Source organism: Abramis brama, assembly GCF_963993115.1.
Source record: "Abramis brama genome assembly, chromosome: 17".
Lineage (NCBI taxonomy): Eukaryota > Metazoa > Chordata > Actinopteri > Cypriniformes > Leuciscidae > Abramis > Abramis brama.
The window spans coordinates 23,066,862-23,092,162 of NC_139979.1; the positions used below are offsets into that span (position 1 = coordinate 23,066,862).

The following is a 25,301-nucleotide window of genomic DNA, read 5'->3' on the forward strand; positions in this document are numbered from 1 at the left end:
AAATTTGTTTACATGTTTCAAATTAAAATTTTAGTCTCATTGGGTTCGCATAGGCTAGGCCTACTCACATAGTCGCTCACCGTGTGCTAATTTAAGAAGAAAACTGATTTGAAAATAGAGTTAAATAAATGAAATAAGACTGATAATGAATCCTATGGGATTTTTATATCATTTTTATTGAGGTAACAATATATAATATAACAGTAATTATAATTATAATAATAATAGTCTCCTACTATGACGATAACAGCACACACTGTAAAAGTTTTAACATTACTTTAACTCAAAATAAGTTTAGAACTTTTTTTTAAATAAATGATAGGCTACAACTCGTATTATTAAAGTCAGTTTAATGTAATTCAAGTGTAAATGACTTAAACACCCAATTTGATTGTACTTACATATTTAGGCATCAAAAAAAAAAAAAAACATTGCTTTTGGCTATTACGTTTTTACATTGCTTTGACTCAATTTTTAACTTTTTTTATGTTATAGAAGATTCAACTCATTTTAAGTCAGTTTAATATCATTTAAGTTGAAATGACAAACATCCAAGTTGATTGGCTACTTAAAAAATGAAGGCAGCAACTTTTTATTTTATTTATTTTTACAGTGAATAGCAATAATATAATACGAAGCCTGAATATTGCCTCTCTTTACTCTAGCTTCTCGCTATTTAATTCCAGCTGTGCCAGACCTCTGTGCCAACAAATAACCAGAACTGTACTGGAAACATTGATCAAGAGACGCTAATGCTGAATCTGTGGCATCACAACACAAGCACTGTAATACCTGTGTGCTCCTGTTTACAATTTACCCGGAGATGGTCGTTTCCTGCCAGACGGTCTAGCCTTCAGTGACAACAAGGGCCCTGGCTAGACTGCAACTTTCAACTTGACCTTGGCCTCCAGCCGTGTGTAACTCATATGTAAACGAGGCTTGCCAAATTGTGGGCTGGATTTCTAGCCGTATAGAGTAATAAACTGGTGGTCATTTTCATAAAGTGTGATTTGTTTTTTGACAATTTCATGGGCTCGAAATAGTCGATGGCATTACAGAGATGGTTCCTTGTAGCGGCGCAAAAAAGAAAGAAAGAAAATAGCCACTTTAAGTCTTTTTTCTGTTCCTTGTTAAATTTGCGTGATCAATATTTTTGGAAGACAAAAAATAGACTGAAGAAATGATTGTTTTTCTAAAATAATAATAATAATAGCTTAATAAACCAAAACAGTTGCAGGCGTGTTACTACAAAATATATGGTGATTGAAACGCACCAACTAGAAAAACGATCCGCGTTGTCTTTTTCATTACTGTTAACTGTATTTTAACAGTAGCCCATATGAAAATATGATATTTCCGAATTTGCAACAATCTTACTGTTAAAATAGTTATATATGAAGGTGCGTAAAATGGAGAGCCATTGCGCAATGGAATGCCACTTGGTTTCCTCTTTAGTATAAAGCTTATCATAAGAATCTTTATAGGTATTTTTGACCAAATCCCTCCACTTTGTTTCAGTTCAGTGCAGTATGTATGTCTTGCTAGATCGGCGTTATCTCCAGTTTAGACGTTTATCAGCCTCTTTGCATATCACGTGCCTCCGCTCGTCCAATAATAGTCGGATCTTGACGCACACGGGACGCATGGGTATCTGTTACTCCACTGATCCACTGCTTCTCTTTCAGTCTTGGGGAATTCTAAAAGAGCTGCTAGGCTCCATGTAGGGCGTGCTATGACAGCGTCTTTACTCCTCCATTCCCGCTGGATTGACCCGGTGATGTTTCTCTATGACAACGGCTTGGATGATATGAGCAAAAACATGGAAGGATTTGTGGGAGGCAATTTTGCTGCAAATCAGTGCAGGAATCTTATTGCCCACCCGTCTTCTTTGGCCCCGAGCACATACTCGTCGAGTGAGGTGCCAGGGTCGGGCATGGGAGAACCTGTCAAACAATGCAGTCCGTGTTCGGCCGTGCAGAATTCTCCCAGTGCGTCTTTGCCCTATGGATATTTTGGCGGCAGCTACTACCCGTGTAGGATGCCCAAGTCCTGTCCGCAGCCCACCTCCTATGGGGAAAAATACATGGACACGTCTGTTTCTGGAGAGGAGTTCCCTTCTCGTGCTAAGGAATTTGCCTTCTACCAGGGTTACTCGTCTGGCCCTTACCAGCCCGTACCGAGTTATCTCGACGTGCCAGTCGTACCTGCGCTGAGCAGCCCTGCGGAACCGAGACACGAGTCTCTTCTGCCTGTTGAGACCTACCAGCCCTGGGCTATCACGAACGGGTGGAGTAGTCCGGTGTACTGCCCGAAAGACCAAACACAGTCAACAACCTTATGGAAATCGTCTATCCAAGGTAAAAATGCTGCACTTCTGCTTTATTATGAGAGGGGGGGAAAAGTTGCTGCCCTTAATTTTTTTTAAGTACAATCAACTTGGATGTTTAAGTCATTTCAACTTAATTACATTAAACTGACTTAAAAATTAGTTGAATCTCGTATAACATACAGTTGAAATTTGCTTAACGTATTTTGATGAGTTAAAGCAATGCACAAATATATGTTGTTATAACTTCTTGATCATATAATTTTTTTACAGTGTAAAATGGAGCTTTACTAGACCTACACTGTTAAAAATGCTGGATTGTTTCAACCCATGTTTGGGTCAAATATGGACAAACCCAACCATTGGGTTTACAAATTTAATTAAAAAATTTTAAACCAACGGTTAGGTTTGTCCATATTTGACCCAAACATGGGTTGAAACAATCCAGCATTTTTAACAGTAGGAATAGGAAGATTCTAATCAATTAAAACAGGAGCTTACTAGAAATTATTCATCTAAAAAGTACAAATGGTCTACAATTTCTATAGGGTATTCCCACCACTTTTCATGATTGCAAATAGTTATTTTTTAAATTTAGGCTATTTTTTATTATTATTTGTGTATGTTTTACTTGAGGCATTTTTTGGTTGCACTGCCTTGGAGACATATATCAATGTTTTTTTTTGTTTTTGACACCTTATTTTGGTTTTGATCTGATTCTGACCCCTAGATACTGTGTCAGGTACCGATGGAGCGTCAGTGCGTCGAGGGAGAAAGAAGCGGGTTCCCTACACCAAGGTTCAATTGAAGGAACTAGAACGAGAATATGCCACAAATAAATTCATCACTAAGGACAAACGAAGAAGGATATCTGCTCACACAAACCTGACCGAGCGACAAGTTACCATCTGGTTTCAAAACAGGCGGGTGAAAGAGAAGAAAGTGGTCAACAAGTACAAGGCCATCAGTTAAGCTCTGAAAAAAAAATGTAAAACTGAAATACCAAAGGGGTATAAATGGAAGGACCTTCAACATTATTTATTCTGAAATCCATTCCATCATCTGTTCCACGTCACGAGATTATGCGGAGATGCGCAGGAGGGAAAATAATGTGTACATATTGCCAATACAATGACATTGTTTAATCAAAGTTACTGCTCAAGAACAATATACCCATATTCAGCAACTGATTTTTTAAAATTCTTTTTAATCTATGTCTTTGACAGAAACACGTGGGAGGATTGTAAATTCAACTCAACACAGTGAAAGAAAATCAGTGAAGTAAACAGACAAAACCATGGCAATTCGTGTAGGCCTATTTTTTATTTCGATTTTTACACATCACGTTTCCATAAAAACAACTGAACCTTTCAGACTTTGGATATGCATGCTACGCTAACTGTACACTAAATTTACCCCAAGACTGTTTCGAGCTTTTCTTTTCTTTTTCTTTTCTTTTTTTTGAACCCCATGCGCACATTTGTAAATAAAAAGTCGCTTTCATGCACCTGCGAAATATACAAATTCGCAAGTGTTACTGCAGACTCTATGCAAATAAAACTCCCCATTTTAAGTGATGTATTTCAATATTTGTATCTTGATAATTATTCCGAATGTCAACTTTTTTGCCAAAATGTTTAACATAAACATAATAATATCTATTTATTTTGAATGTAGCTATTTATATAGCTTATTCTATTTCCAGAAAGTAATGAGCAAAATAGAAGAATCAGCTGCTAATACGAATGAGTGAATAATGGCTGTGAGATCATATTGTTGTCTTTCCCCAAATCCCTGAGAAGTGTTTATTTTTTTAAATAACCATTTTCCATCCGCGTAACAGTGCTGCCATCTAGTGGCACACATATGCATTTGCCCTGACTTCCTGCAATTGGGTCATTGTTCCTCATAGAAGTATTCGAGATCTGAAATCTACGAATACTAGGTTTATGAGTTTGAGCTAGGTAGCAAAGCACCGAAAAGTTATAATACTAATTTTTCCGTATTTTCAGTCATCAGATTCTACACACTTAAGAAAAGGTTCTACAGATTCAGTCAGGCGCTTCATATAGACTAGCTATAACCTTTTAGTGGTTCCCATCATGGTATATTTTAGTGGATTTAGTTTTCATTTAGTTTTAATTACATTTTATGAATTAAACAGATCGTAAACATAATTTTTTATCACTAGAAAATAATCGAAATAACCCATTAAACATGAAACTGTATTATGCAATCATTTAAGACATTTATCCTTATATATAGAACCTTTATGGCATGAAGCGCTCTTCAAAATTGAGTCAAGAACCGGGTTTTAGGCTACAGAAAACCTAAGAATTTTTTCTTTGTTAAAGACTTGAAGATCAGTGACTCGGATTCCAAAAACAGGTAAAGTAGGGGTAATATCACAGTATGTTTGTGTCGGTGTTTTGTGTGTGTTTTTTTCTTACACCATGCAAATTAAGCTACTTTCATATGAATAACATTGTCAAAAATAAAAATCTGAAGGAGAAAGAAGTGAGTGAAAGGCAGAAGACAGAGTATGTCTGATATTGGTGGTTGCCTATAGCTAATATTTTTCACAATTCTCAATTTAGCCAAATACAGCTAAAAAAAAAAAAAGACTCCCAATTTAGCCTTTGGAGTCACTCTGAGGTAGGCATATTGTTTTCCACAACAAAATTACAAATTAAGGTTTTAACTGAGTACTTCTAGAATTCCAGCTAACAAATATTTATACATACAATGGTATATAGACATAATTTTAAAACAAACCAAAAAAGAACAAGCAAATAAATAAATAGATCCGTAAATAATAAATACCAACAAAAAAGTTCCGTTGAAATCAGCTTCCACAAATTAGAGAAAACAAATGACACATAAAAAAAAGAAAATGAATAAACACACGTACAATGTATTTCCAATCAATCATGTGAACTGAATAAAATAATTAGTGACATAACATTTCGCGTTTCAAATTTATTAATTTCTGACAGTCGTTTCAAATATTTTTTTTAGGAACTTTGAACTATTAGACATATTAAAGATTACTTGCCCATCAAATGCATTTTCAAATACAAACTCTCGGTGTATAATTGCTCAAGTTAAATGTAAACCAAAGCCACCAATACATCAATAAGAATAAAATACAAACACACACACCAGAAATTAAATGTAATAATAAATAATCCAGTTTATTTTTGTGTACTTTTTATCTTTGCATTCTCGAAATGTCACATCGTGTAACAATGTTTCACCGCCAACGTTTTTATTCTGCAAAAACGGTAGCAGCAGTTAATTTATACATTAATTTATACATTATACATAATAACTTTTAAAAAATATTATTATTTAAAGAATCGGAAATATTTTGACTTATCAACTTCTTTGTGCTTGTTACAGAGCTGATACAATTGCATTTAAAATAAGCTGATACATTTAATCGTTAATATGTTTCATTAACAATTGATCATTGATTTTACTGTATTCTAGAAATGCATTAAATAACAACAATTCTACATTTAGATTCTTTATGCAATTTGTCGTTATGGCACAAGTAATTCGTAGCCAATATCACAGTATGAAGGCTTCTGAATAGTCTCAAATAAATGATCATATAATCTATTTGTGGGATCTGAAGGCAGCCAATGAGCTGCGGTCTTGAAAAACGTCTGAGCATACGGAAAGTGTGGAGAGGAGAACATATGGACGGGATTTACAATTTGCGTTTCAGTGTATCAAAGGACATTTCTATTTAGACTGTGCTGCCACCCAAAGGCACTGGGAAAAAAAACATTTTAGTAGGCCTAAACCAGTATAGGCTACTTCTCAACACTGGGGATGGTCTCTGTAAATTGAATTCAGATGCTGTTGCGTATTTCTGAGTTTATAACATTGCTAAATATTAGATATTATAAACTTCAGCTTATCGAAAGAAAATGGCTGGTGTTTATAGCCTACTTTTGGATATGAAGGCTATATTCGTTTTACAAATATAGGATAATGTAGGATGATGCCAGAACACACACGTTAAGATGTGAAACCGTATAGGCCTACTGAAAGAAACAAGCAACAACGACAACAAAGCTCTTCCATTTCTCATCCAAAACATTTCAACGTTAGGTGCTTGTCTAATAGGCTAATTTCTGCAGGCCTATAGGATAGGCTAAATAAAAATAGCCTAAATGCAATGTTTACAAATAAATCATAAAATTAATTATTCTGAAAAACACCTCATATAGCCTACGTCTGACTTATATGGGCATGGGAAAGTCTTTGGTGCACACCAAATTATAAATTGTAATTCAGCTTTGAAAGTTTCATAATTTGTGCACTTTTGTTTACAGACGCAAAATGTTCGTTTTTTAACTAAAATTATGATGACGCACAAAGCGTTTACTATACTAAAATGTTTTATAAAATAGGCTGTTTTACTAAACTATAAATTCTGATATTCCTACTGACACTAACATTAATTTATGAAACGCGCCTTTTCCCTAATTAATATTTAGATATGTTTCAATAACATAAATTAGACGCAAGTGTGCTTTTTTAATACTTTTTTATATGCGTTTTATCGCATTTTCCTCCCAGTGAAGGGCGCATTAAAGCTGTTCGTATCAACATATTCAGCCACAGTTTTATTTCACTTGTTTGGTTTCTATGCAGGTCTGCACTTCTGATAAATTTGGTCCCCTATAAAACTGTTGTTTTCCCAGGTCAGCGTGACATCAACGTCGACACTCGCCAAACTATACCGTGCAAGTGCAAGGCAAAGGTTGGGTTTACGTTCACTCGTTACCAACCTTCTTCAGCCAATGTGACGGGAATCAGAAAACAAAAACATGGGGTTATTTTCTCCTATATTTTTAACATTTCACAGAAATCATCTACTAATAAGTGGTTACAGAGTAAAAACGTATAGAGACACAGGGCATTTTAGAGCCTACATTTTCAAACCTATATCTTACCTCATTCCTATGAAAATATTAAAAGTGGGCCCTCAACTGCACTGCGACAAAACAATCTGTGCTAAGTAAATGCACCAAAGTGGAAGGACAGTAAGATCACATTTTCACATCAAAATGACACATTGTCGTTTCTTTTTTTAATCTTAATTACAAATAAAATAGCTTTTCCATTATATTGAATTCGTTGAATGCATTCTTTTTGAAAAACAGACTCTTGCTACTAAAAAGATTTTAAATTATTTTGTTATATAATGGCACGTTTATAACTATATGGCATTAAATTAATTTAAAGTGTCGTTTCTATTTATAATCTTCGCATTCTCAAGGTGTCTAGACGTCATTCAACATAAGAACATCATTTAATTATTCCAATTTAAAGCTTTGTAAGGTAAATAGCCAAATCTAAATTTCTTTAAATGCATTGAATTGAAAATAGTGTTGTGAAATTCATTGCATTCGCCAAATAGGATTTTGCGCGAGCTTTACCGCGCTTTTACACGACAATTGAACGATTTACAATTTTCAGAGGAGACTTGGGTTGTTAAAAAATCCAAAACCACAGCTTTTCAAAGTGGATTGAGTCGAACACAGAACAAATTTAATTTGTTCTGAGTAGAAGTGATGACAAATTGGCTTGGACTGTACCAATACTGTGCCTCTCAAGAAAGAAGTGCTAACTTGATCCAGTGCGAAAAGTTAAGTTTATCGGTCATTTGCCTAATTCCTTTCAGAGTCAAAAACAATGCTCAAGAAAATGCCAAAGTTCCGTGCAATACAATTAAGCATATACTCGTGGAAACCCTCAAACCTCATCCGGGGCGCTGTTAGGGCTATTTGTAAACTACCACTTACTATGTGGAAGTGACCATCACCCTTAATTGTCTTGCTCACACACTCTCAAATAAGCCAAAACGCAATGTAAAGATTACATTATTTCTTTGTGGAGTCATATAGAGCCAGTCGTGGGCCTGGTCAGCAACGCTACACTGAACGACATCTTCTATTTTAACTCTATACATAGCACGATTATTGTTACTGACCGAGACATGCATGATCACCTTCGATGAACACTTGCATTTGTTCTTGTGGATTTAAGCCTGGAAGAAGCTAAAAATAGGACTCTCACCCGATACAACGCACGGGACCGTTGTCTCCCTTTAATATACTGTTACCCGTGACTTCAGGTCTCATTGAAGTTCACGAATTCCAAGTAGGTGGCGTCTCATGATCACTCTCCGACGGCCATGGCTTGTCTGAGCTGACAATGGCTGGAGGAAGATACCAAAAGCACCATAAAACCACGTCTGTCTTGGACTGGTTTTAGTTTTTGTTGCCTCCCAGCACAAGATTACTCATTAAAAGCTATAATACCAACGAAATCAGCGTTGACAATGAGGGAAAATGCAAACCATTCTAATCTCACAAAGAGCGCATTTTCGTTGTTTAACACATGCAATCGCTTTACAGGCTTTATTTCTTCATAAATGTATGTATTTTGTATGTATTTTGAGATTTTCGGATCTTGTTCATGGTTTAATCCAAAGTAAATCTAAGGGGGTCATAAGCTAAAACTTAATGGGCCTCAACTGTGGTTTCAAGCCGCTTCACTGCATGACTCTGGTGCCCAACCCAGGCAAATTCTGCCTTTGTCTTGCCTTATACACAGACTACAGGCTACCTTAAAAGATTTTTTGGCAAGCGTAAAACGCTTTATGAATTCTGCACGGGAGAACGCAAATTTACCCTTATTGTAAATTGTGTTCTTGAATAAATACTGTAGGTATGTGGAAAAAAATTATTAAATAAAGAAGCAAATAAAAAAACATATAGCTAATTTATGTATAGGTTTGAACCAAATGGCGCTCAAAACAACAAGTCTTGTACTTGTACAAGAACGTGTACTATTCATATTATGTAATTAATGAAATATAGCCGGATTCTGCAGTCAAAATTAAAACTCATATTATTAAAACTAAAACTATGCAAATTAAATCAATTTTATGTATAGCACTATTAGAAAATAAAGGTATCTTAAAGGTATCTTAAAAATAAGGTTATTTAATGGCATTAATTGTTCCATGAAGAACCTTTAACATCCATGTAATGAAAAAGGCTCTTTGTATTTTTAGAATGTTCTTCACACTAAAAAAAAAACCCCGTTTTTTTAAGACCTGTTCACTGAAAAGTTCTTTGGGGAACCAAAAATGGTTATTTTATTGAATCTCTGCGAAAACCCCTTTTGGAACCTTTATTTCGAACAGTGTGATTATAAATAATACTAGCTCATCTTCATGCTCATCCAAAAGCGCCTTTTGTAAAAAAAAAAAAAAAAAAAAAAAAAAAAAAATCCTTTATATTGCTTCAATATCATCTAAATTTCCAAATATAGCAAAACCTCAGAAGGGCTTCAAATGAGCAAAAGCGTAATGTATTCTTGAGCAAATTGGTCGAAGGATATTTAATGTTCTGAAGTAACTATTGTGAAAGAAATGCAAATATACGAAACACATAACGTAATTCTGTTTTATTTCCCCCACACAGCCATACCATTATGTTCGCTTAGTTTATTACATGCAACTCTCAATTAACAAGAACCTCACTTGTGAATTCAAATTGTACACATCGCTGCGAAATTCCTGGAATCTTTATTTTTAAGAGCCTATACAGTAAGAGAGAGAGAGAGTTACAGCGAAATGAGATGTCTGAGACAATAGAACAAATCCATAAACATGAGAAGCCATGGTGATGTTTAGTAAGGCGCGTTGGCTGTTAAGCATGCGGATGGGTTTCTCCAGCAATCCAAAGCGTCAACATAACCAACTGTGGTCCACTGCATGCACACGTTCATCAATTAAAGTATCGCTCACTCCACGACTTGAACATCTGCACATGTTGGCATACAATATTCTAAGAGGTACATGTCAATTTCTGCCCTTGGTCACATGACTGGCGCTCTCTGGAATGGATGGAGATGGATCTCCACGTCAGCTCACGTCTCAAAAATTTCTGCTCGGCGGATCTGCTTCAAAGCCACTGAAGCTGAAGCAGTTCTGTACGACGATGCGAGGCAGTGCTATGGTTGTGGCGTGCCCAACCAAGTGTCATGATGGATTTTGATGAGCGGGTACCCGTTGGGTCTAACATGTATTTGCCCGGCTGTACTTATTACGTGTCTGGAACGGAATTTTCCAGCCTTCCTCCTTTTCTGCCCCAGACCCCGTCTTCATGCCCCATGACATACTCATACTCCACGTCCAGTTTGCCACAAGTTCAGAGCGTTAGAGAAGTGTCTTTCAGGGACTATGCCATTGACACGTCCAGTAAGTGGCACTCCAGGGGCAATCTGCCACACTGCTACGCGACCGAGGACATGGTGCACAGGGACTGCCTGTCCAATCCTGGAACTCTGGGGGACATGCTATCGAAAAATAACTCGGTTCTTTACCACTCCAACACGAGCCATTCGGCCAACGTATATCATGGCAGCGTAGGGAGGAACGGAGTGCTTCCCCAAGCGTTTGACCAGTTTTTCGAGACAGCGTACGGGAACGTGGAAAACCAGCCGAGCGAGCACCCGGTGGACAGAGCGACCGGGAAGGCGCCTCCTCCGCCCGCGGACTCAGTCAGCGACAGTTGCCGGGGAACAGAGGAGGCAGAGCGGTGTGAAGAAACCAGCAGCCCGGAGCCGTCTTCCGGTAACAACGAAGAGAAATTCAGCGGCAGCAGCGGCAGTACGTATTCAAGCAGTTGCGCGAGAAAGTTTCAGATGTAACGTGCTGTTGTTAAAGGTTTTATATGCTGTTTTATAAGCATATAAGGTTTACAGAGGGCCCTGTATATTTACCCTAACAAAACTTTGTTATAAACGCGAGATCACGTGCTCGAAATTGAAATTGGCCGTGAATGATAGGCCATTTCCCTTCGAGTCTTCTAAAACATGCTTTCAAGACTCATTACAGTCGGGCTATTTGTTAATGCAGCGTTATTTAAGAGATCATGGATATCCTGTGCTTATTTATCGCCTCTGACTGCACGTTTTACGTCAGGAAATTTTAAAGAGCATTTTTGTTTGGTATTGCTCTGACTTGAGTTCCTGTTAAATACTAAAAGGCAAATCTTATCAGTTTTCTTATGTGGTTATTATTATTATTATTATTATTTTGACTTTGTGGTGAATGAAAAGAAGGCGAAATGTTAAGCCTGCATTATAATCAAAGGAGCCTACACGTGTGTGTATAGTTGTAGAACTCGATATTTCATTAAAATAGCAATTTAAGGGCTGAATGTAGACTATAATGTGTTATTACTGATTTATCGTTTAATTAGTACAGTCAGATTTAGATAACCGAAACAGTTTTGTGTATAATCTTGGGGAAACGGCAATTGGGTGTAGCCTATTAACTAAAAGCTATTCAGTTGTCTCTTCTGTATAAGCATTTATTTAAAATGTATATTATTTTATGCAATTATTTAAATTTAAAGGTCAAAGGCATTGACTGACTTTCTTCTTTATATTTCAGATGGACAGAAGACACGGAAAAAGAGGTGTCCTTACACGAAATATCAGATCAGAGAGCTGGAGAGAGAGTTTTTCTTCAGTGTTTACATCAACAAAGAAAAAAGGCTACAGCTTTCCAGAATGCTCAACCTCACCGACCGTCAGGTCAAAATATGGTTTCAAAACAGAAGAATGAAAGAGAAAAAACTAAACAGAGACCGTTTGCAGTATTACACCACGAACCCTTTGCTTTAGATCGAAATCATTTATAGGGCGAGATGGTTAATTTCAAGTTCGTGGATGAACAATCCGGTTCCCAGAGGAGATGCGACCTTTATTCCTCTGACAGACTTTTTCATCCATAAACATGCATTTATATTCTCTGTAATCTTTACCGTTTGAATTTAAAACTATTATTATGATGTTTCATTTTATTCAGTTAAGTGACTATTCAGTTTACAGGGATTTTGTTTTTGATATTATTTTTATTATCTGACCAAGATCTGTAGTTTTTACATATGTGTCATATAGCAGTAAGTATATGCTTGAAATCTGTTTAGATGGAAAAAATGTTTGGGAGGGCGAGATATAAATACTAGTGGACATGAAGGTGTTTTCAATCTGTTAAGGTAACACTTTACAATAAGGTCTCATTTGTTAACAGTACTTAATGCATTAAATAACACGAATGAACGATGAACAATACATTTGTTACAGTATTTATTAATCTTTGTTAATTATAAAAAATACAGTCATTCCTTGTTTGTTCATGTTAGTTCACAGTGCATTAAGAAAAACATTTGATTTTAATAATGTATTAGTAAGTGCTGATAGTTGCTGAGTAAATGCTGATAGATTAATAAATGCTGTAGAAGTGCAGTACATTCTTGCTTCATGTTAACTAGTGAAACCTTAGTATAAAGTGTTACCGTTAAATACTGTTCCTTGTGTTTTATAGGCCTACATTATTAGACAAAAAAGATTTTCTCATTGAATGACGCATATTTCATGAGCTGATTGTGATCTAAATGCATAATGCGCGCTATATTCTCTTATACTTGAATTGTGTTAACTTAAAGTGTATATTTGATATTACTCGTCTTACTGCGCATTCTCCAGTAAAATCGGGTCACTTAACAACAGTTGTGTTCAAAAATGTCCAAAAAAAAAAGAGCAGAATTCTTATTTATTTTTCAACAGACATTAAGGCAAAAGCAATAACTGAACCAGCACGGGCAATGCTTGAGTCCCTCTGACACCCCGAACCTCAATTGTATTTTAATTCTGTGTTTTTTCCACCTTTTTCTTTAAAACGTTTGAAAAAAAATATATCAATGTTGCAGGAGCTCATTCATGTTCACAATAATCTCTCATGTTTATGACGTCTCTTCAGTGTTATATAAATCAGTCTCTTGAAATATCTCGTGTTTTCTCTCTTTTTCCTGGAGCGGTATCAAATGTTTGATGGATCTTGTGTTATATTGCCTCCACGCGTTTTCTTTGATTCAAGGATCAAGTGTTTGCTGTTATTAATGCCTAGTATCCATTACGGAACTGCCCAAAAACATGGCTGTGTATGTTTCCATGAATCAAATGGCCTTTCAACAAACTGTTCTATAGATGTCGACCATCCAGATAAGTCTTCATATTATATTGCAGTTTTGAAAGCAAGTATAGCTAACATCTCGAACCTTCTTGAGAATTAAAGGAAAGTTAGTTTGTCTTGAGCATGAAAACAACAACAACAACAATGAAAAGTCTCTTGTTACTTCATAATTTTACAGTTTCCCTGTATGATCCAGTGCGAGAGGGTCACAAATATGATATGGCTTATGCCACTCGGAAGTGTAATAAACCAGGGCGAGCCTGGGCGACCATAAGATAATAAGGACTGTTTTACGCGATGACCCTGACGGTTTGCGCATCCTTTGAGGCTCGATGGAATTTCGCTCTATAATTACGGCACATCCCCCCGTTGCTGCAGCAACTCGGCCATAAAACCAGTCTTAGTCTGGAGCATTTGTAGAATTGGAGTGAGGTGCCATAAACCGTCTGAGAACCAAGGTTATTAACTGTGACTAAGAGCTAGAAAACAACGCCTGGAACCATTGAAAGCTTGTGTTCACGGACTTTTCCGCCATCATTTGTCTCAGTGTCCCATCATGGAACCACGACTGGATTGTTCACTATTTCGCAGCGCCGACGATACACTTCATGTACACTGGGTGGCGCACTTTAGATCAATGTCATTGCCGGGTATCTAAAATCCCTGCTGAAACATGTTTACTTTGTGTACGGGAAAAGGACAACATCTTCGTGACTATACAAGGCGCTGTTTCAGGTAAATATAGCCAAGCAACCATTTAGATATATATTTTTTTTGTCAGCATTGCATTTATTATTATTTTTTAGATAACAATAACACAATAATGTTCCAAACGTAGCCAACATGTAAAGTTGAATGATTAAAAAAACTTAATTTTTAAAAAAAGAAGCGGTAAATAGTTGTATTAGTGCGAAAGTGTTTGTTTGTTCCTGATAGTTAGCCTTTCAGAGCTTTTCTTTTTTTAAAGTAGGCTAATTTTGAGAAATTGTAGACTTGTTTTGATTCTTGATGGCCTAACCTTGATGGACTGTAGTTTTTTGTATTCCAAAATGTGTCCTAAGCAATATAAAAATACGTCTTTTGCGGATTATTTTGATGTGTTAAATAAATAACACATCAAAATAATGTGTTTATTCTTTATTATCTCTTTATTCGTTTTTATTGGCTAATTAGTAGGCTAGGCTATGCAATTACATTGCTTTTTAAAACAATGCCCGTTGATTTGATGATGCATAAAGCATAACCTAAATAAATATAATGTAGCCTAATAAATGTAATCTAAATAAATGTAGCCTATTCCAATCGTTAAAATTAATCTCTCAAAGTAGCCGAAAAGATTAACTTTCAAATAATATTTTTTAAATTTTTTAGGCAATAAAAAGCATGTCTCTTATGGTGACTGTCACTCGTTAAGATTCCACAATGTGATTCAAAACATGATTATTGGAGCAGGGACAACTTAACAATCAAGAAAATTAGTTCGTTTAATTAGTTTATTTCTTTATATTGGTGTCCCATTTTTTTTCAATGGTTCTTTCGACGCGAGACCTCCAATTGTTCTATTTAGTCACTTTTTAAAAGCGCATGTCAATGGTCATCTTGTTATCAGTAATATGTTAATTTAAGCTATAAGACGATTGATGATATGGACGTATAAAGAGCTATGCCTATTTGTGGATCTCTGAGCCCATTTAAAAACCGCTGGAAAGAAAAGTTCAGAGATAAAGCAACCACATTTTTCAGCCGCATAGACAGAAAAAAAAGAAAGGAAAGGAACCAATCTGAGAGAAAAAAAATTGTAATAGTATTTCCTGTAATTAAATGCAAATTAAATTACATAGCCTACAACTGCGGACATCATACACACAGGCTGCTTTTCAGATGGAAATATCCCATGAGCGTCAAAAATATGCAAAGGTGAATCACATTCAACAATTGCGTTAAAACTGCTATCCGTAAATCATTTAAATGCCATGGGTTTGTGGTTAGATTTGTCTCTATATTTATGAAGGTTATTATAGCTTTTAAATTATTTGACTCATAACAGTATTGTAAAAAGTTGGCTTAAATAGGCCTATATGTAGCTTTAAGATTATCACATGCTATAATGTTTATAATATTCTATGGAAATCCACATCCGCCACATTGAGTGTTTCTGAAAGCCGCCTCTCGTTTTGAACTTGAGTGTAAATAAATTGTTTTGACCCACCGCGTGCATGAAAACCAGAAGAGCAGTCTGTAACTCACTGTTTATGTGCTTAAAGGACTGTTGGGGCAATTACAGTGTATCATAAAGGTTTACAATTTTAGCACTTGATCTCCTTTTCGATACCTTGTTGCTTTTTTGGTTTTATACGTGGCTCGCAAGGCTCAGCGGCAATGTCAGTGTTAACGAAGTCAGTGGTCGTAAACATAACGCCGTTCAAGTTAAATTCTGTTTTTATTCGCTTATACTTTCCGAAAAACGAGTGATCAGGTTAATGTTGATTTGACTTTTAAAAAAAATCAAGTAGCTTGAAAAAGATATGGGACACAAGGGTTACGTGCGCGCACAGAGGGAGGAGTCATCGGTGCTCGTTGCGATTTAATTGGCTGTTAGCTCACACCGAGTTGTATAGTTATCAGTAATTATATTCAGCATGTTTTGCACAAGAAATGTCATCCAGAAAGGGCAATCTTCTTCCACCGTCAAATTTTACCACAAAGATGTCATGCTCCGATAGTCCATCTGGAAACTCGTTTCTGGTAGACTCCTTGATCCACGGAAGGGCCGAGGGAAGTGGACACTACTACCAAAACAGCGGAGTCTACTTGCAGCCGACCTCAGAGTATTCTTATGGACTGTCGAACTGTGGCTATTTTTCTGGACTCAAACGGAACGAGGGCAATTCGCAAAATGTAGTACCTGCTACATGTGGGCCATATCAAGGCATGGAAACATGGCTGGAGACGTCGAGGTCCTGTCGCATTGAACAGCCTAACAACCAAATTACTCCACGCTCGTTCTCGCCCACCATAAAAGAAGAAAACTCTTACTGCTTATACGAGTCTGAGAAGTGTCCAAAAGACACCGTTACAGAGGATATATCGTACTCGCGGCTGACACCGAACTCATGTCCATCTAGCAACAATAACGGCTGTGTTCCGGTGCCCGGTTACTTCCGTCTATCTCAGACGTGCAGCACATCAAAAGGTTTTCCAGATAACCAGTCTATATCGACTCATGTTGCTGCTGCTGCTGCTGCTGCTCAACGCTCGAGCCGATTTGACAGCTCTCTTTCAGCCATAGCAGCAGAAGCGAGCCGGGAAGAGAGCGAAGAACCCCCCGCATGCGCACCATGTGCCCCGGGAAGAAACAAGGAGCTAAGGGGTTCCACTGGCACCGCTTCATCTCCCGAGCCACCGGACAGCCCGGAGAAGGCGGTCACTGTTACTAAAGGTTAGTTTTGTTGCCCAGTCTTAAAGTCCAAAGGATTTTGGACGTCCTTTGGGCGCGTATGGAAACACTAACGCCCTTGCGCGCGATAAATATATGGATTTGTTTTTTGTAGATTCCATATACAGTAATATTTTTTATTTTAAACACCCCATAAGCCAAGTTTAGTAAGCATAATAATGTGGGAGATTCTTCTCATTTAGAAATACATTTCGGAGGAGGTGCAGCACGCCCAAACCAATTCAGCTTGTGTCTGTATGTAGCTAATCCTTTACACATAACATTCCTTCGAGACAAATGCAATGTACTTATAGATTTTTTTCTAGTTTTTTAGGCACTTGTTTTTAATAGCATACAGACCATTTAAAACATATTGCTCAATATATATAATTTAATAAAAGTGCACATTTTATTAATGTTCACACACACATTCACATAGCAATATATTCCTTTGTGTCAAACGCAAAACTGTGCTTCAGTTTCCTAAATGTATCTAAAAAAATGTAAACGATCACATTTAACGTTCTAAAAGCAAATAGGGCCTATTGCTCACGAGTCAGGACCCATGGACTATCCCCATTTCAGTGTGTATTTAGCAAGCCTGTTTTTCATTATGCTGTTTGTGACAACATGAGATCTGGTGAGATCATCTAATGTGGGTTATAAAAAAATCTAGATGCATATGTGGCGAGTTTGTTTAGTTACACTGCCCGTGTTCTAATCTTTCCACAAGAAACGACCGATAAAGCGTCGTCATCAGTGCCTTTATAAGGCAATTGCTCTAACAAACAAAAACGAAACATTGATTTTTAAAAAATCGAATTTAACTTTCAGATAATAGTCCAAAAACTTAATTAATAAATCGCACGCCAATATTATTGATATGGCTACACGCAATCATCTCACAAGGGTCATAATTTACATTAAAACATTAATGTAAGAAGAACGTATTTACGCAAGAACTAATATGCAACTGCTAAACAGAATGTGTAATTATTTTATGGATTTTGTTACTTTAGTCGGTGTTATTACTAAGGTGTCTTTGTTACACTGTAATTATACATTTCATTTCTGAGTAACTGCATGTACACTGTAAAATTCTGTTTAATAAGTTATGACAGTTTTTTTTTACATTGCTTTAACTCATCAAATAAGTTAAGCAATTTTCAACTCATTTTTAAAGTCAGTTTAATGTAGCCTAATTTAAGTTGAAATTACTTAAACATCCAAGTTGATTGTACTTAAAAATTTAATGCAGCAACTTTTGTTACAGTGGGGTTAGGGTAAGTTGCATGTAATTATGCATAATTTATAGTTATTGCTATAGTATCTACATGTAACATATGTAACAATGACACTGTAAAATAAAGTGTTCCCCTTTAGTCATTAGTTGGTAGACTATAATTAGGCGTATTGAGCCTATTATAAAGTGTTGTGGAATGGGGGCTAATACTGAACTAATATTTTCCTCACATTTCCAGCAGGAGATTCCAAAAGTGAGAGTACAGCTAACTGGCTGACTGCGAAGAGTGGCCGCAAGAAGCGATGCCCCTACACCAAACACCAGACACTAGAGCTGGAGAAAGAGTTCCTCTTCAACATGTACTTGACACGAGAGCGTCGCCTCGAGATCAGCCGCAGTGTTCACCTCACGGACAGACAAGTCAAAATCTGGTTTCAGAACCGACGGATGAAACTGAAGAAAATGAGTCGAGAAAACAGAATCCGAGAGTTGTCGACCAACTTCAGTTTTACATGAAGCCTCTTCGCTTTATAGATCTCTGGCGCCCTCCTCCTCCATCAGCTGCAGTGCCATACAACAAACCGTCTCCGTAGGTGTGTGTGTGCGTGTGTGTGTGTGTGCATAAATGACTTGGTGCAAGATACTATTGATAACTTATTGTGTGTCGTATACTGTTGACGTTTTTATCTGTTTATGTATAATTTTATTTGATCCCAGTCGTCATAACATGTCATGGTTATTTATAAACTGTCAAGACTTCACTGTAAAAGCAAGAGAGGAAAATATATGCTGAAGGTGTTCATTGTACATAGCATTCAGACTATATTGTACATTTGTTGTATATAATTGCGATATTTGCATGTTGTAATAATAATAAGTATTATGGAACCATTTTAAATAATAACAATACATTTCTTCTTAAGTACGACCTTGTCATGTAGTCATAAGTCCAGTTCTTAGAAACTTGTATAGTTATAAACATGACGGGACTTCTTATATTGTTTTATCAGGATTGAAAGGTACAATCTTTCTGAAAACGCAGGCTGGACTCAGATGTAAATTAATTATTCATACGTGACAGAAAATAAATAAAGGCATGTACGTAAAACTGATAGCCTACTTTGAAACACTCCTGATTTTCTTTATAACGGGGATTTGTAATGGAGTAGTGATGACTGACAATTTTACTGACTGTAAAATTAAATGATTTATATTATTTCCGTACTGGTCCCGTGAAGAGTCACGCACAAATTATTATTCCAATCATTCCTATTCCTGTGACAAATCTATTCCTGTCGACATTCAGATTATTTGAATCTAATTTAAATTCAAGGGAATATTCCATGAAAAGTCACATTTTTTTAAGCATTGGTGGGATTAAAGCAGTGTGGGCAAAAAAAAACAAAAAAACAAACAAACAAAAAAACACATTTTATTGTACTTATTTGCTTGTGCAACACACAATGTCGATAAAATAAATAGATAACAATACAGCGTTGCCTTCTTATCTCCTCAAGCAAGAAACAAAGACAACTGCTGAGTGATTTAGGTAGTTTCATGTTGTTGGGCTCTATTTTACATCCCCACAACACGAAACTGTCTTAATTGCCTCGCAGTGGGATTCAGCACAACAACAAGACAAATATGTTGCGGCGAAGTCTGAGAAGAGTTTAATTTGAACTATAAAAAAAAAGTTGTTTAATTCATTTCAACTTAAATTACATTAAACTGAGTTTAAAAAATCAGTTGATCTTGTATAACTTGTTCAAAAAAAAGTTGAAAATTGCTTAACTTATTTTGACGACTTATTGATCATATATTTGTTTACAGTGTATATAGTCTAGCTAAAACAAAAACACCAGCATGCGATTCTAAACAACATTTGATATATTAACGACGTTATTTGAATCCATGAACTGCACTGTTGAACTGAAATCTTTAGATCAGTGTAAAAAGTAAATGGTGGAGCGCAGGTGTAGATAGCAAGGCCTCGGTTACGATCAATGCACTTTGGCCAAAGCCGCGTGCGCACCGGAGACTGAGAGCACGCCCACATTGCCGGATGCGTCTGCTGGGCCGGAGGAAAAAAACACAAAGGCTTTATTGGCCATATTCAGGCCAGACCGCCAAGTTACAACCCGAAGAAAAACAGAGTAATAGCCCCTGTTGTAAACAGAGTCTGTTGAAGTGCCCAGAGATCCACTCTTCCGAGGACAAGATCACAGCAATGCTCATTGACCAGAGGGAGAGAATTTGCTTCTGGTCGCCAATGGTTGTCCTCTATTGTCAATGTTTTCAAGGATAAGGCTAAAAAGATTTTACTGTCATCAGCATTAAATTAAACTATTTCCCATTAGAACAACACTGTATATAGTCACAGTTTACAATAACAACGTTTCTGATTTTCAAACACCAAGCAGGCTATTGTTTATTTTCTGAGTGATTATAACATATGCTGTCCAACGATGCTACGTTTATGCTTAAATTTAACCACTGCAATTATACAAATATATTTACAATTTTACAAGTCACTGAATATAGGCAAAAATTTGTTGCCTAAAATTAAGTAGCCTACGATCAACTTGTAATTTTAACTTAAATTACACTAAACTGACTTTAAAAATTGAGTTGATTCCATTATAACCTATTAAAAAAGTTGAAAATTGCTAAACTTATTTTGATTAAAGCAAATATGCTGTCATAACTTATTAATCATATATAGATATTTTTTTTTTTTACAGAGAGGGATATTGTAAAACAAATATTTTCTGCTATATATATTATCTTAATAACGAATACAAGAACAGTAGCCAATCACAACAAAATTGTGATTGTTTCAAAAAATCATGATTGAATCTGTTTTTGCAGGGTTGACCAATACCCTTTATTAATTTCTTTATTTGCACCGTTTTAATCTCTACATTTTAATATTTCACAGCTGTTGTAAGATTTTATTTTGATGCGTAAAGCTTAATTTTAAACATAAAACAAATTTTCTATTTTGCAGAAATAGCATCTGATCAAGTTTTTGTAGCACTATTTTTATTTTATTTTTCTCAGTTAGATTTAATTCACAATCAGTAGTTCGCGTTCAGATTTAGTTTAACTTGTGTGCACATCACAGTGTGCCTTGCTGAGGAGAAGACTGAAGGTTTGCGCGCGCGTTACTGAATGACTGGTCACTTAGCAGGTCATATCTCAACCATCCAAGTGGCACTTATTGCCATATAAAGTATACATACGGCTCACGTAAAGATCATTTTTATGTCTGGACTATTTTATGTCTTCTTGTGCTCGACAAGGCATTGCGGAATACGTGTATTCATCATAGATTTGTCTGCAGAATTTGTGAAAAATAAACATGTTCTGTCTAAAGCAAGGTTGATGTTGAAATGGACGCCAGTGATTAAGCTATAGCCTACAATGATATGACAATGTATTAACGCAATGTTTATGGATTTATTTTATTATTGCAAACAGTAGGCTAGGCCCAATTCATTACAATTTGAATACGAACTTCTACAACGACGCGTCTCAAATAACCATTTTTGTTACGCTCGCTTATTATATGCTGAAGTTTAACAACATGAATAAAAGCAAATCCACCTTCATAAAAGCATATGGCTATACCATTAAAAATATGACTTGTAAAATGGAGGCCATTTAACCGTGCGTACTGGCTAGGCTTTCCCCTTTATCTCCCACAGTCACGTGTCTAGCACATCCAATCCAATCTCTGCAGTGATTCAACTTATCAGAGGTCTGTAGTTCACCGCGAAGTCAAGTAGTTAGTTACTTGATTTCAACGGATTCTGCTTTTGTGGCAGTTTCATTGTGGGTGTATCCGTCCGGCTGCTCTCTCTTTGCTTGTTTTTTGTTATGTCGACATTGGGGACACTGAGTTACTACGCTGACTCACACATTCCACACGAGAATGACGATCATTTGGCACCGAGGTTCTCATCTGGACCCTTGGTCCAGCAGCAGGCTCGCGAACTGACGCTACTTGAATATGGCGAACAGGAGCCGTACACTTTCCAGGCCAAATCGTCAATTTTCGGTGCGTCGTGGGGTCCCGTGCCAATGCATCCCCCAGGCGCATCTATCGCCTACCAGCCGTACATTCATCACCCATGTTCAACAGGAGAACCCGATGGAGCATCCGTGCGTTCCTGGGCGCTGGAACCGCTTCCTGCCCTTCCTTTCACGGGATTATCCACAGATACGCACCATGATATAAAACTAGAACCACTGGTTGGGAATGGTGAGTGCACCACGCATACACTGCTTGTGGCCGAGACTGACAACAATACGAGCCAAGCAGAGAGGAAGGTACCAGACGATGCGGTTTCCAACGGATCACAGGATGACAAAACTCCAGCAGAGAAGAAGCTAGATATAGACCCAAGTAAGTGCAACTATCAGAATGTTTTTTTGATATGAACAGGCTTCATTTTTGGCTACTCAAAATCCAATAGGAGTCGATTTGAAATGTAATGAGAGAAGAGATCTATTGTAGATTGTAGATATGCATTCATATATCAGCTATCCAGCATTTACCAGTATAGGCCTAAAGCTAAAGGTCTTCTAGCCCTTTCTTTTTTCTTTTTGTTTTGTGGGTGGCAATGATCTGCGTTTGCATTTGACAGCATGTTTCAATGGAAAGTGTCCAGTAATTAAAAACCACATATTTGCATTAAGACCACTGCATGTCATATTTTCAAGAATTCTTTGAAGTGCTGCCCTAAATTCTAATGTGGTTTTAGACACAATACATTGGATTAAATTGTATATATAAAGCTGGATTTTCTTTCTTCTAACAGACAGTAAGGCCCTTGTTTCCCCTTCATTCAAGGATGCCAAAAACTGTCAGTAGGAAGAAAATTATAGCTTGCACATAAAATTTTCGATCATATAAACTATATACCCGCAGGCCGCAAACATTTAATCCATGATATTGCTTTCCAATTTCTCAGCATATGAAAAATTCTAGTCAAGTAGCCTTTATTTTAGACTCTTCTTTCTTCTCGCGCGCTGGCCATAAAATGGCCGCAGTATTTTCCAAGTGGCAACATGACTAGCTCTCTCTCTCCGACCCTTCTTGCAGATAACCCTGCGTCCAACTGGCTGCACGCGAAGTCCACTAGGAAAAAGCGCTGTCCATACACTAAGCATCAAACTCTCGAGCTGGAGAAAGAATTTCTGTTTAATATGTACCTCTCACGCGACCGTAGATATGAAGTGGCAAGACTCCTAAATCTCACCGAGAGACAAGTCAAAATTTGGTTCCAAAACCGTAGGATGAAGATGAAGAAATGCAATAAAGATCGTCCAAAAGACATTTAAAAAAAAAAAATGGAAAGCTGTAAATGCGCACTGCAGATGTGAATTGATGTGAATGACTTTTCCCTCATGCACAACCACAGTAGATTATTATTGATAGCCAACATTTTGTAATGTTAGATTGCACAAACCTTTGATCTGAGCTTGTATATATATATATATATATGATTGTGTCTTTGTCTTTACAGCTTGTTGGTGATAGTTCTCTTATTTGTTCTGCATTTCGCATTGTGTACATTTTAAATATGTTAAATTGTGTTTTTTAAAAGTAGCCTATACCAGTTCATGATTTCAGGGAAATAGTTTCTGCGATATGAAATGCTGATGATATGCATGACTATTTTTTTTTTATTATTATTATTCAAAAATAAATGGTAGCGTAATGTATCAATGTTTAATGTGACTACCTAGATGTATATGAACTACCTATGTATTAAGATGAATTAATTTATGTTGTGTTGTTCGTCTTTGTAATATTTCAGTGAATTTTGTAACATTTACGTGCTTGTAATGTTATATGTGAAAATTGCATACGCCAATACCTCAAATCAACAGTGTTAGTTCTTTTCAAATTAAATGTGTAAATAATAAATACATTTCTGATAAATAGTATATTTCGTTAAGACTCTCTATACCAAAGGTCTATTCGAAAATAATACTTTTTCTTGGGTTTCATTGGTTACAATAATTGCTAATGAAGTGCAAATCTGCATCGATGGAGCAATAAGTTGTAAGTAATAATTGCAGTCATACAGCACACAAAGTTCCAGAATCATGAAAGACTCAACATTAATAAATCGTCCCTCAACGAGGTTGACAGTGACTGCAATCCCGTGCTATTTTTACTCGAGAAATATTTCAACGCCCTCCAAAAAGTTTTACACTTCTCATGCGCGCTATAGGCTAACCGTTATCTTGCAACCCACTGTTTAGTGTCCCGTTAACGACCAGGATGCCGTTTATCCGAATAAATAAAGCTTAGTTTGATGCTCGTAGGCCTGCTCTATTTGTGCCTCGCCCCTGCAAGCGATATTAGTGGCCGTGCGGCAATAAACCACAATCACAGTCTTAACTGTTTATGGGGTGCAAAGCGCTTGAGGGCGGAACTACGACTTTTTGTAGGCGTGTCAATACAATTACATGGGATATATTTTATAACATTTTGAATGTACGTTTTTTATTTATTTAAAAATTAAAGTTTATTTTGTATTACTTTTTATTGTATTCTTATTAATATTAATATTATGCTATTATTATTATTTGTATTATGTGTATTAAATAAACACAAAATAAAGGAAAACCGAAAGCAAAAAAAAACTATACCTTGCTTGCAGATCTTCAAAGGCTCTAAACCAGACAGCATCGTAAAATGGGGCTTAGCCACACTGCCTGTTTTTTTCCTCTGCTAATTACTTTATTACTCCTCAGCAACAATTAAAACGTTGCAGAACTGATCACCCATTTGTTGCGGAAACAAAACTATTGACGCATTGTACTTTTTCTTGCTGTGTCCAGTGTCTTCGCTATTTTGCATTTTTGGTCATTTAAATGTAAGCATACTTTTTTTTTTCCTCGATTTATTTAATTTATTTACTTTTATGAACTCTTGTCCTGTTTTTTATGAATCATAAAGGTGCACTCGTTTTTGCTAAATGGTATGACTATAGGAATTCTAAATATTTCCGTTTTGGTAAAGGTGCTCCCTTATTTAACACCCGATCCATCAGTGAATCAGCTCATTAATAAAGTGCTTCATGATCTATATTTGGTGTGTCTGATGAGTGAGACACCACAATTGGGCAGTGCTGTGGGGCCTCCTTGATCAGAATTGGGAAACATTATATTGTATTTTAACAAACACACTGGCCAAATGAGCCAC

At 36.5% G+C, this 25,301-nt stretch overlaps 4 protein-coding genes across 6 annotated transcripts; all 4 read left to right on the forward strand.

Moving 5' to 3' along the window:
• The first annotated feature begins 1,689 nt into the window (after window positions 1–1,689).
• hoxa13b (homeobox A13b) lies at window positions 1,690–3,986 on the forward strand. The gene is made up of 2 exons (XM_084090055.1): window positions 1,690–2,357; window positions 3,057–3,986. Exons 1-2 carry the CDS (start codon window positions 1,733–1,735, stop codon window positions 3,296–3,298), a joined length of 867 nt encoding a protein of 288 aa, XP_083946181.1. The 5' UTR covers window positions 1,690–1,732; the 3' UTR covers window positions 3,299–3,986.
• A 6,271-nt stretch (window positions 3,987–10,257) lies between these two features.
• Window positions 10,258–12,173, forward strand: hoxa11b (homeobox A11b; the record flags this gene model as incomplete). Its single annotated transcript, XM_084087930.1, is given in 3 exon segments — window positions 10,258–10,395; window positions 10,397–11,027; window positions 11,817–12,173. Coding segments are annotated over 3 exon segments (1,002 nt in total). The 3' UTR covers window positions 12,050–12,173.
• A 1,918-nt stretch (window positions 12,174–14,091) lies between these two features.
• On the forward strand, window positions 14,092–19,472 carry hoxa10b (homeobox A10b). 3 transcript variants are annotated; one of them, XM_084089092.1, is made up of 3 exons: window positions 14,092–14,135; window positions 15,956–16,839; window positions 18,321–19,215. In XM_084089092.1, the coding sequence occupies exons 2-3, from the start codon at window positions 16,056–16,058 to the stop codon at window positions 18,593–18,595; spliced, it is 1,059 nt and encodes a 352-aa protein (XP_083945218.1). In that variant the 5' UTR covers window positions 14,092–14,135; window positions 15,956–16,055; the 3' UTR covers window positions 18,596–19,215. The 3 variants fall into 3 exon arrangements, with proteins under 3 accessions (XP_083945218.1, XP_083945216.1, XP_083945217.1); XM_084089090.1 differs by having other exon boundaries at window positions 14,101–14,135; window positions 18,318–19,472; XM_084089091.1 differs by lacking the exon at window positions 14,092–14,135 and having other exon boundaries at window positions 15,879–16,839; window positions 18,318–19,472.
• A 2,363-nt stretch (window positions 19,473–21,835) lies between these two features.
• On the forward strand, window positions 21,836–24,033 carry hoxa9b (homeobox A9b). Its single transcript, XM_084088711.1, has 2 exons — window positions 21,836–22,487; window positions 23,187–24,033. Exons 1-2 carry the CDS (start codon window positions 21,959–21,961, stop codon window positions 23,423–23,425), a joined length of 768 nt encoding a protein of 255 aa, XP_083944837.1. The 5' UTR covers window positions 21,836–21,958; the 3' UTR covers window positions 23,426–24,033.
• Window positions 24,034–25,301: the final 1,268 nt, after the last annotated feature.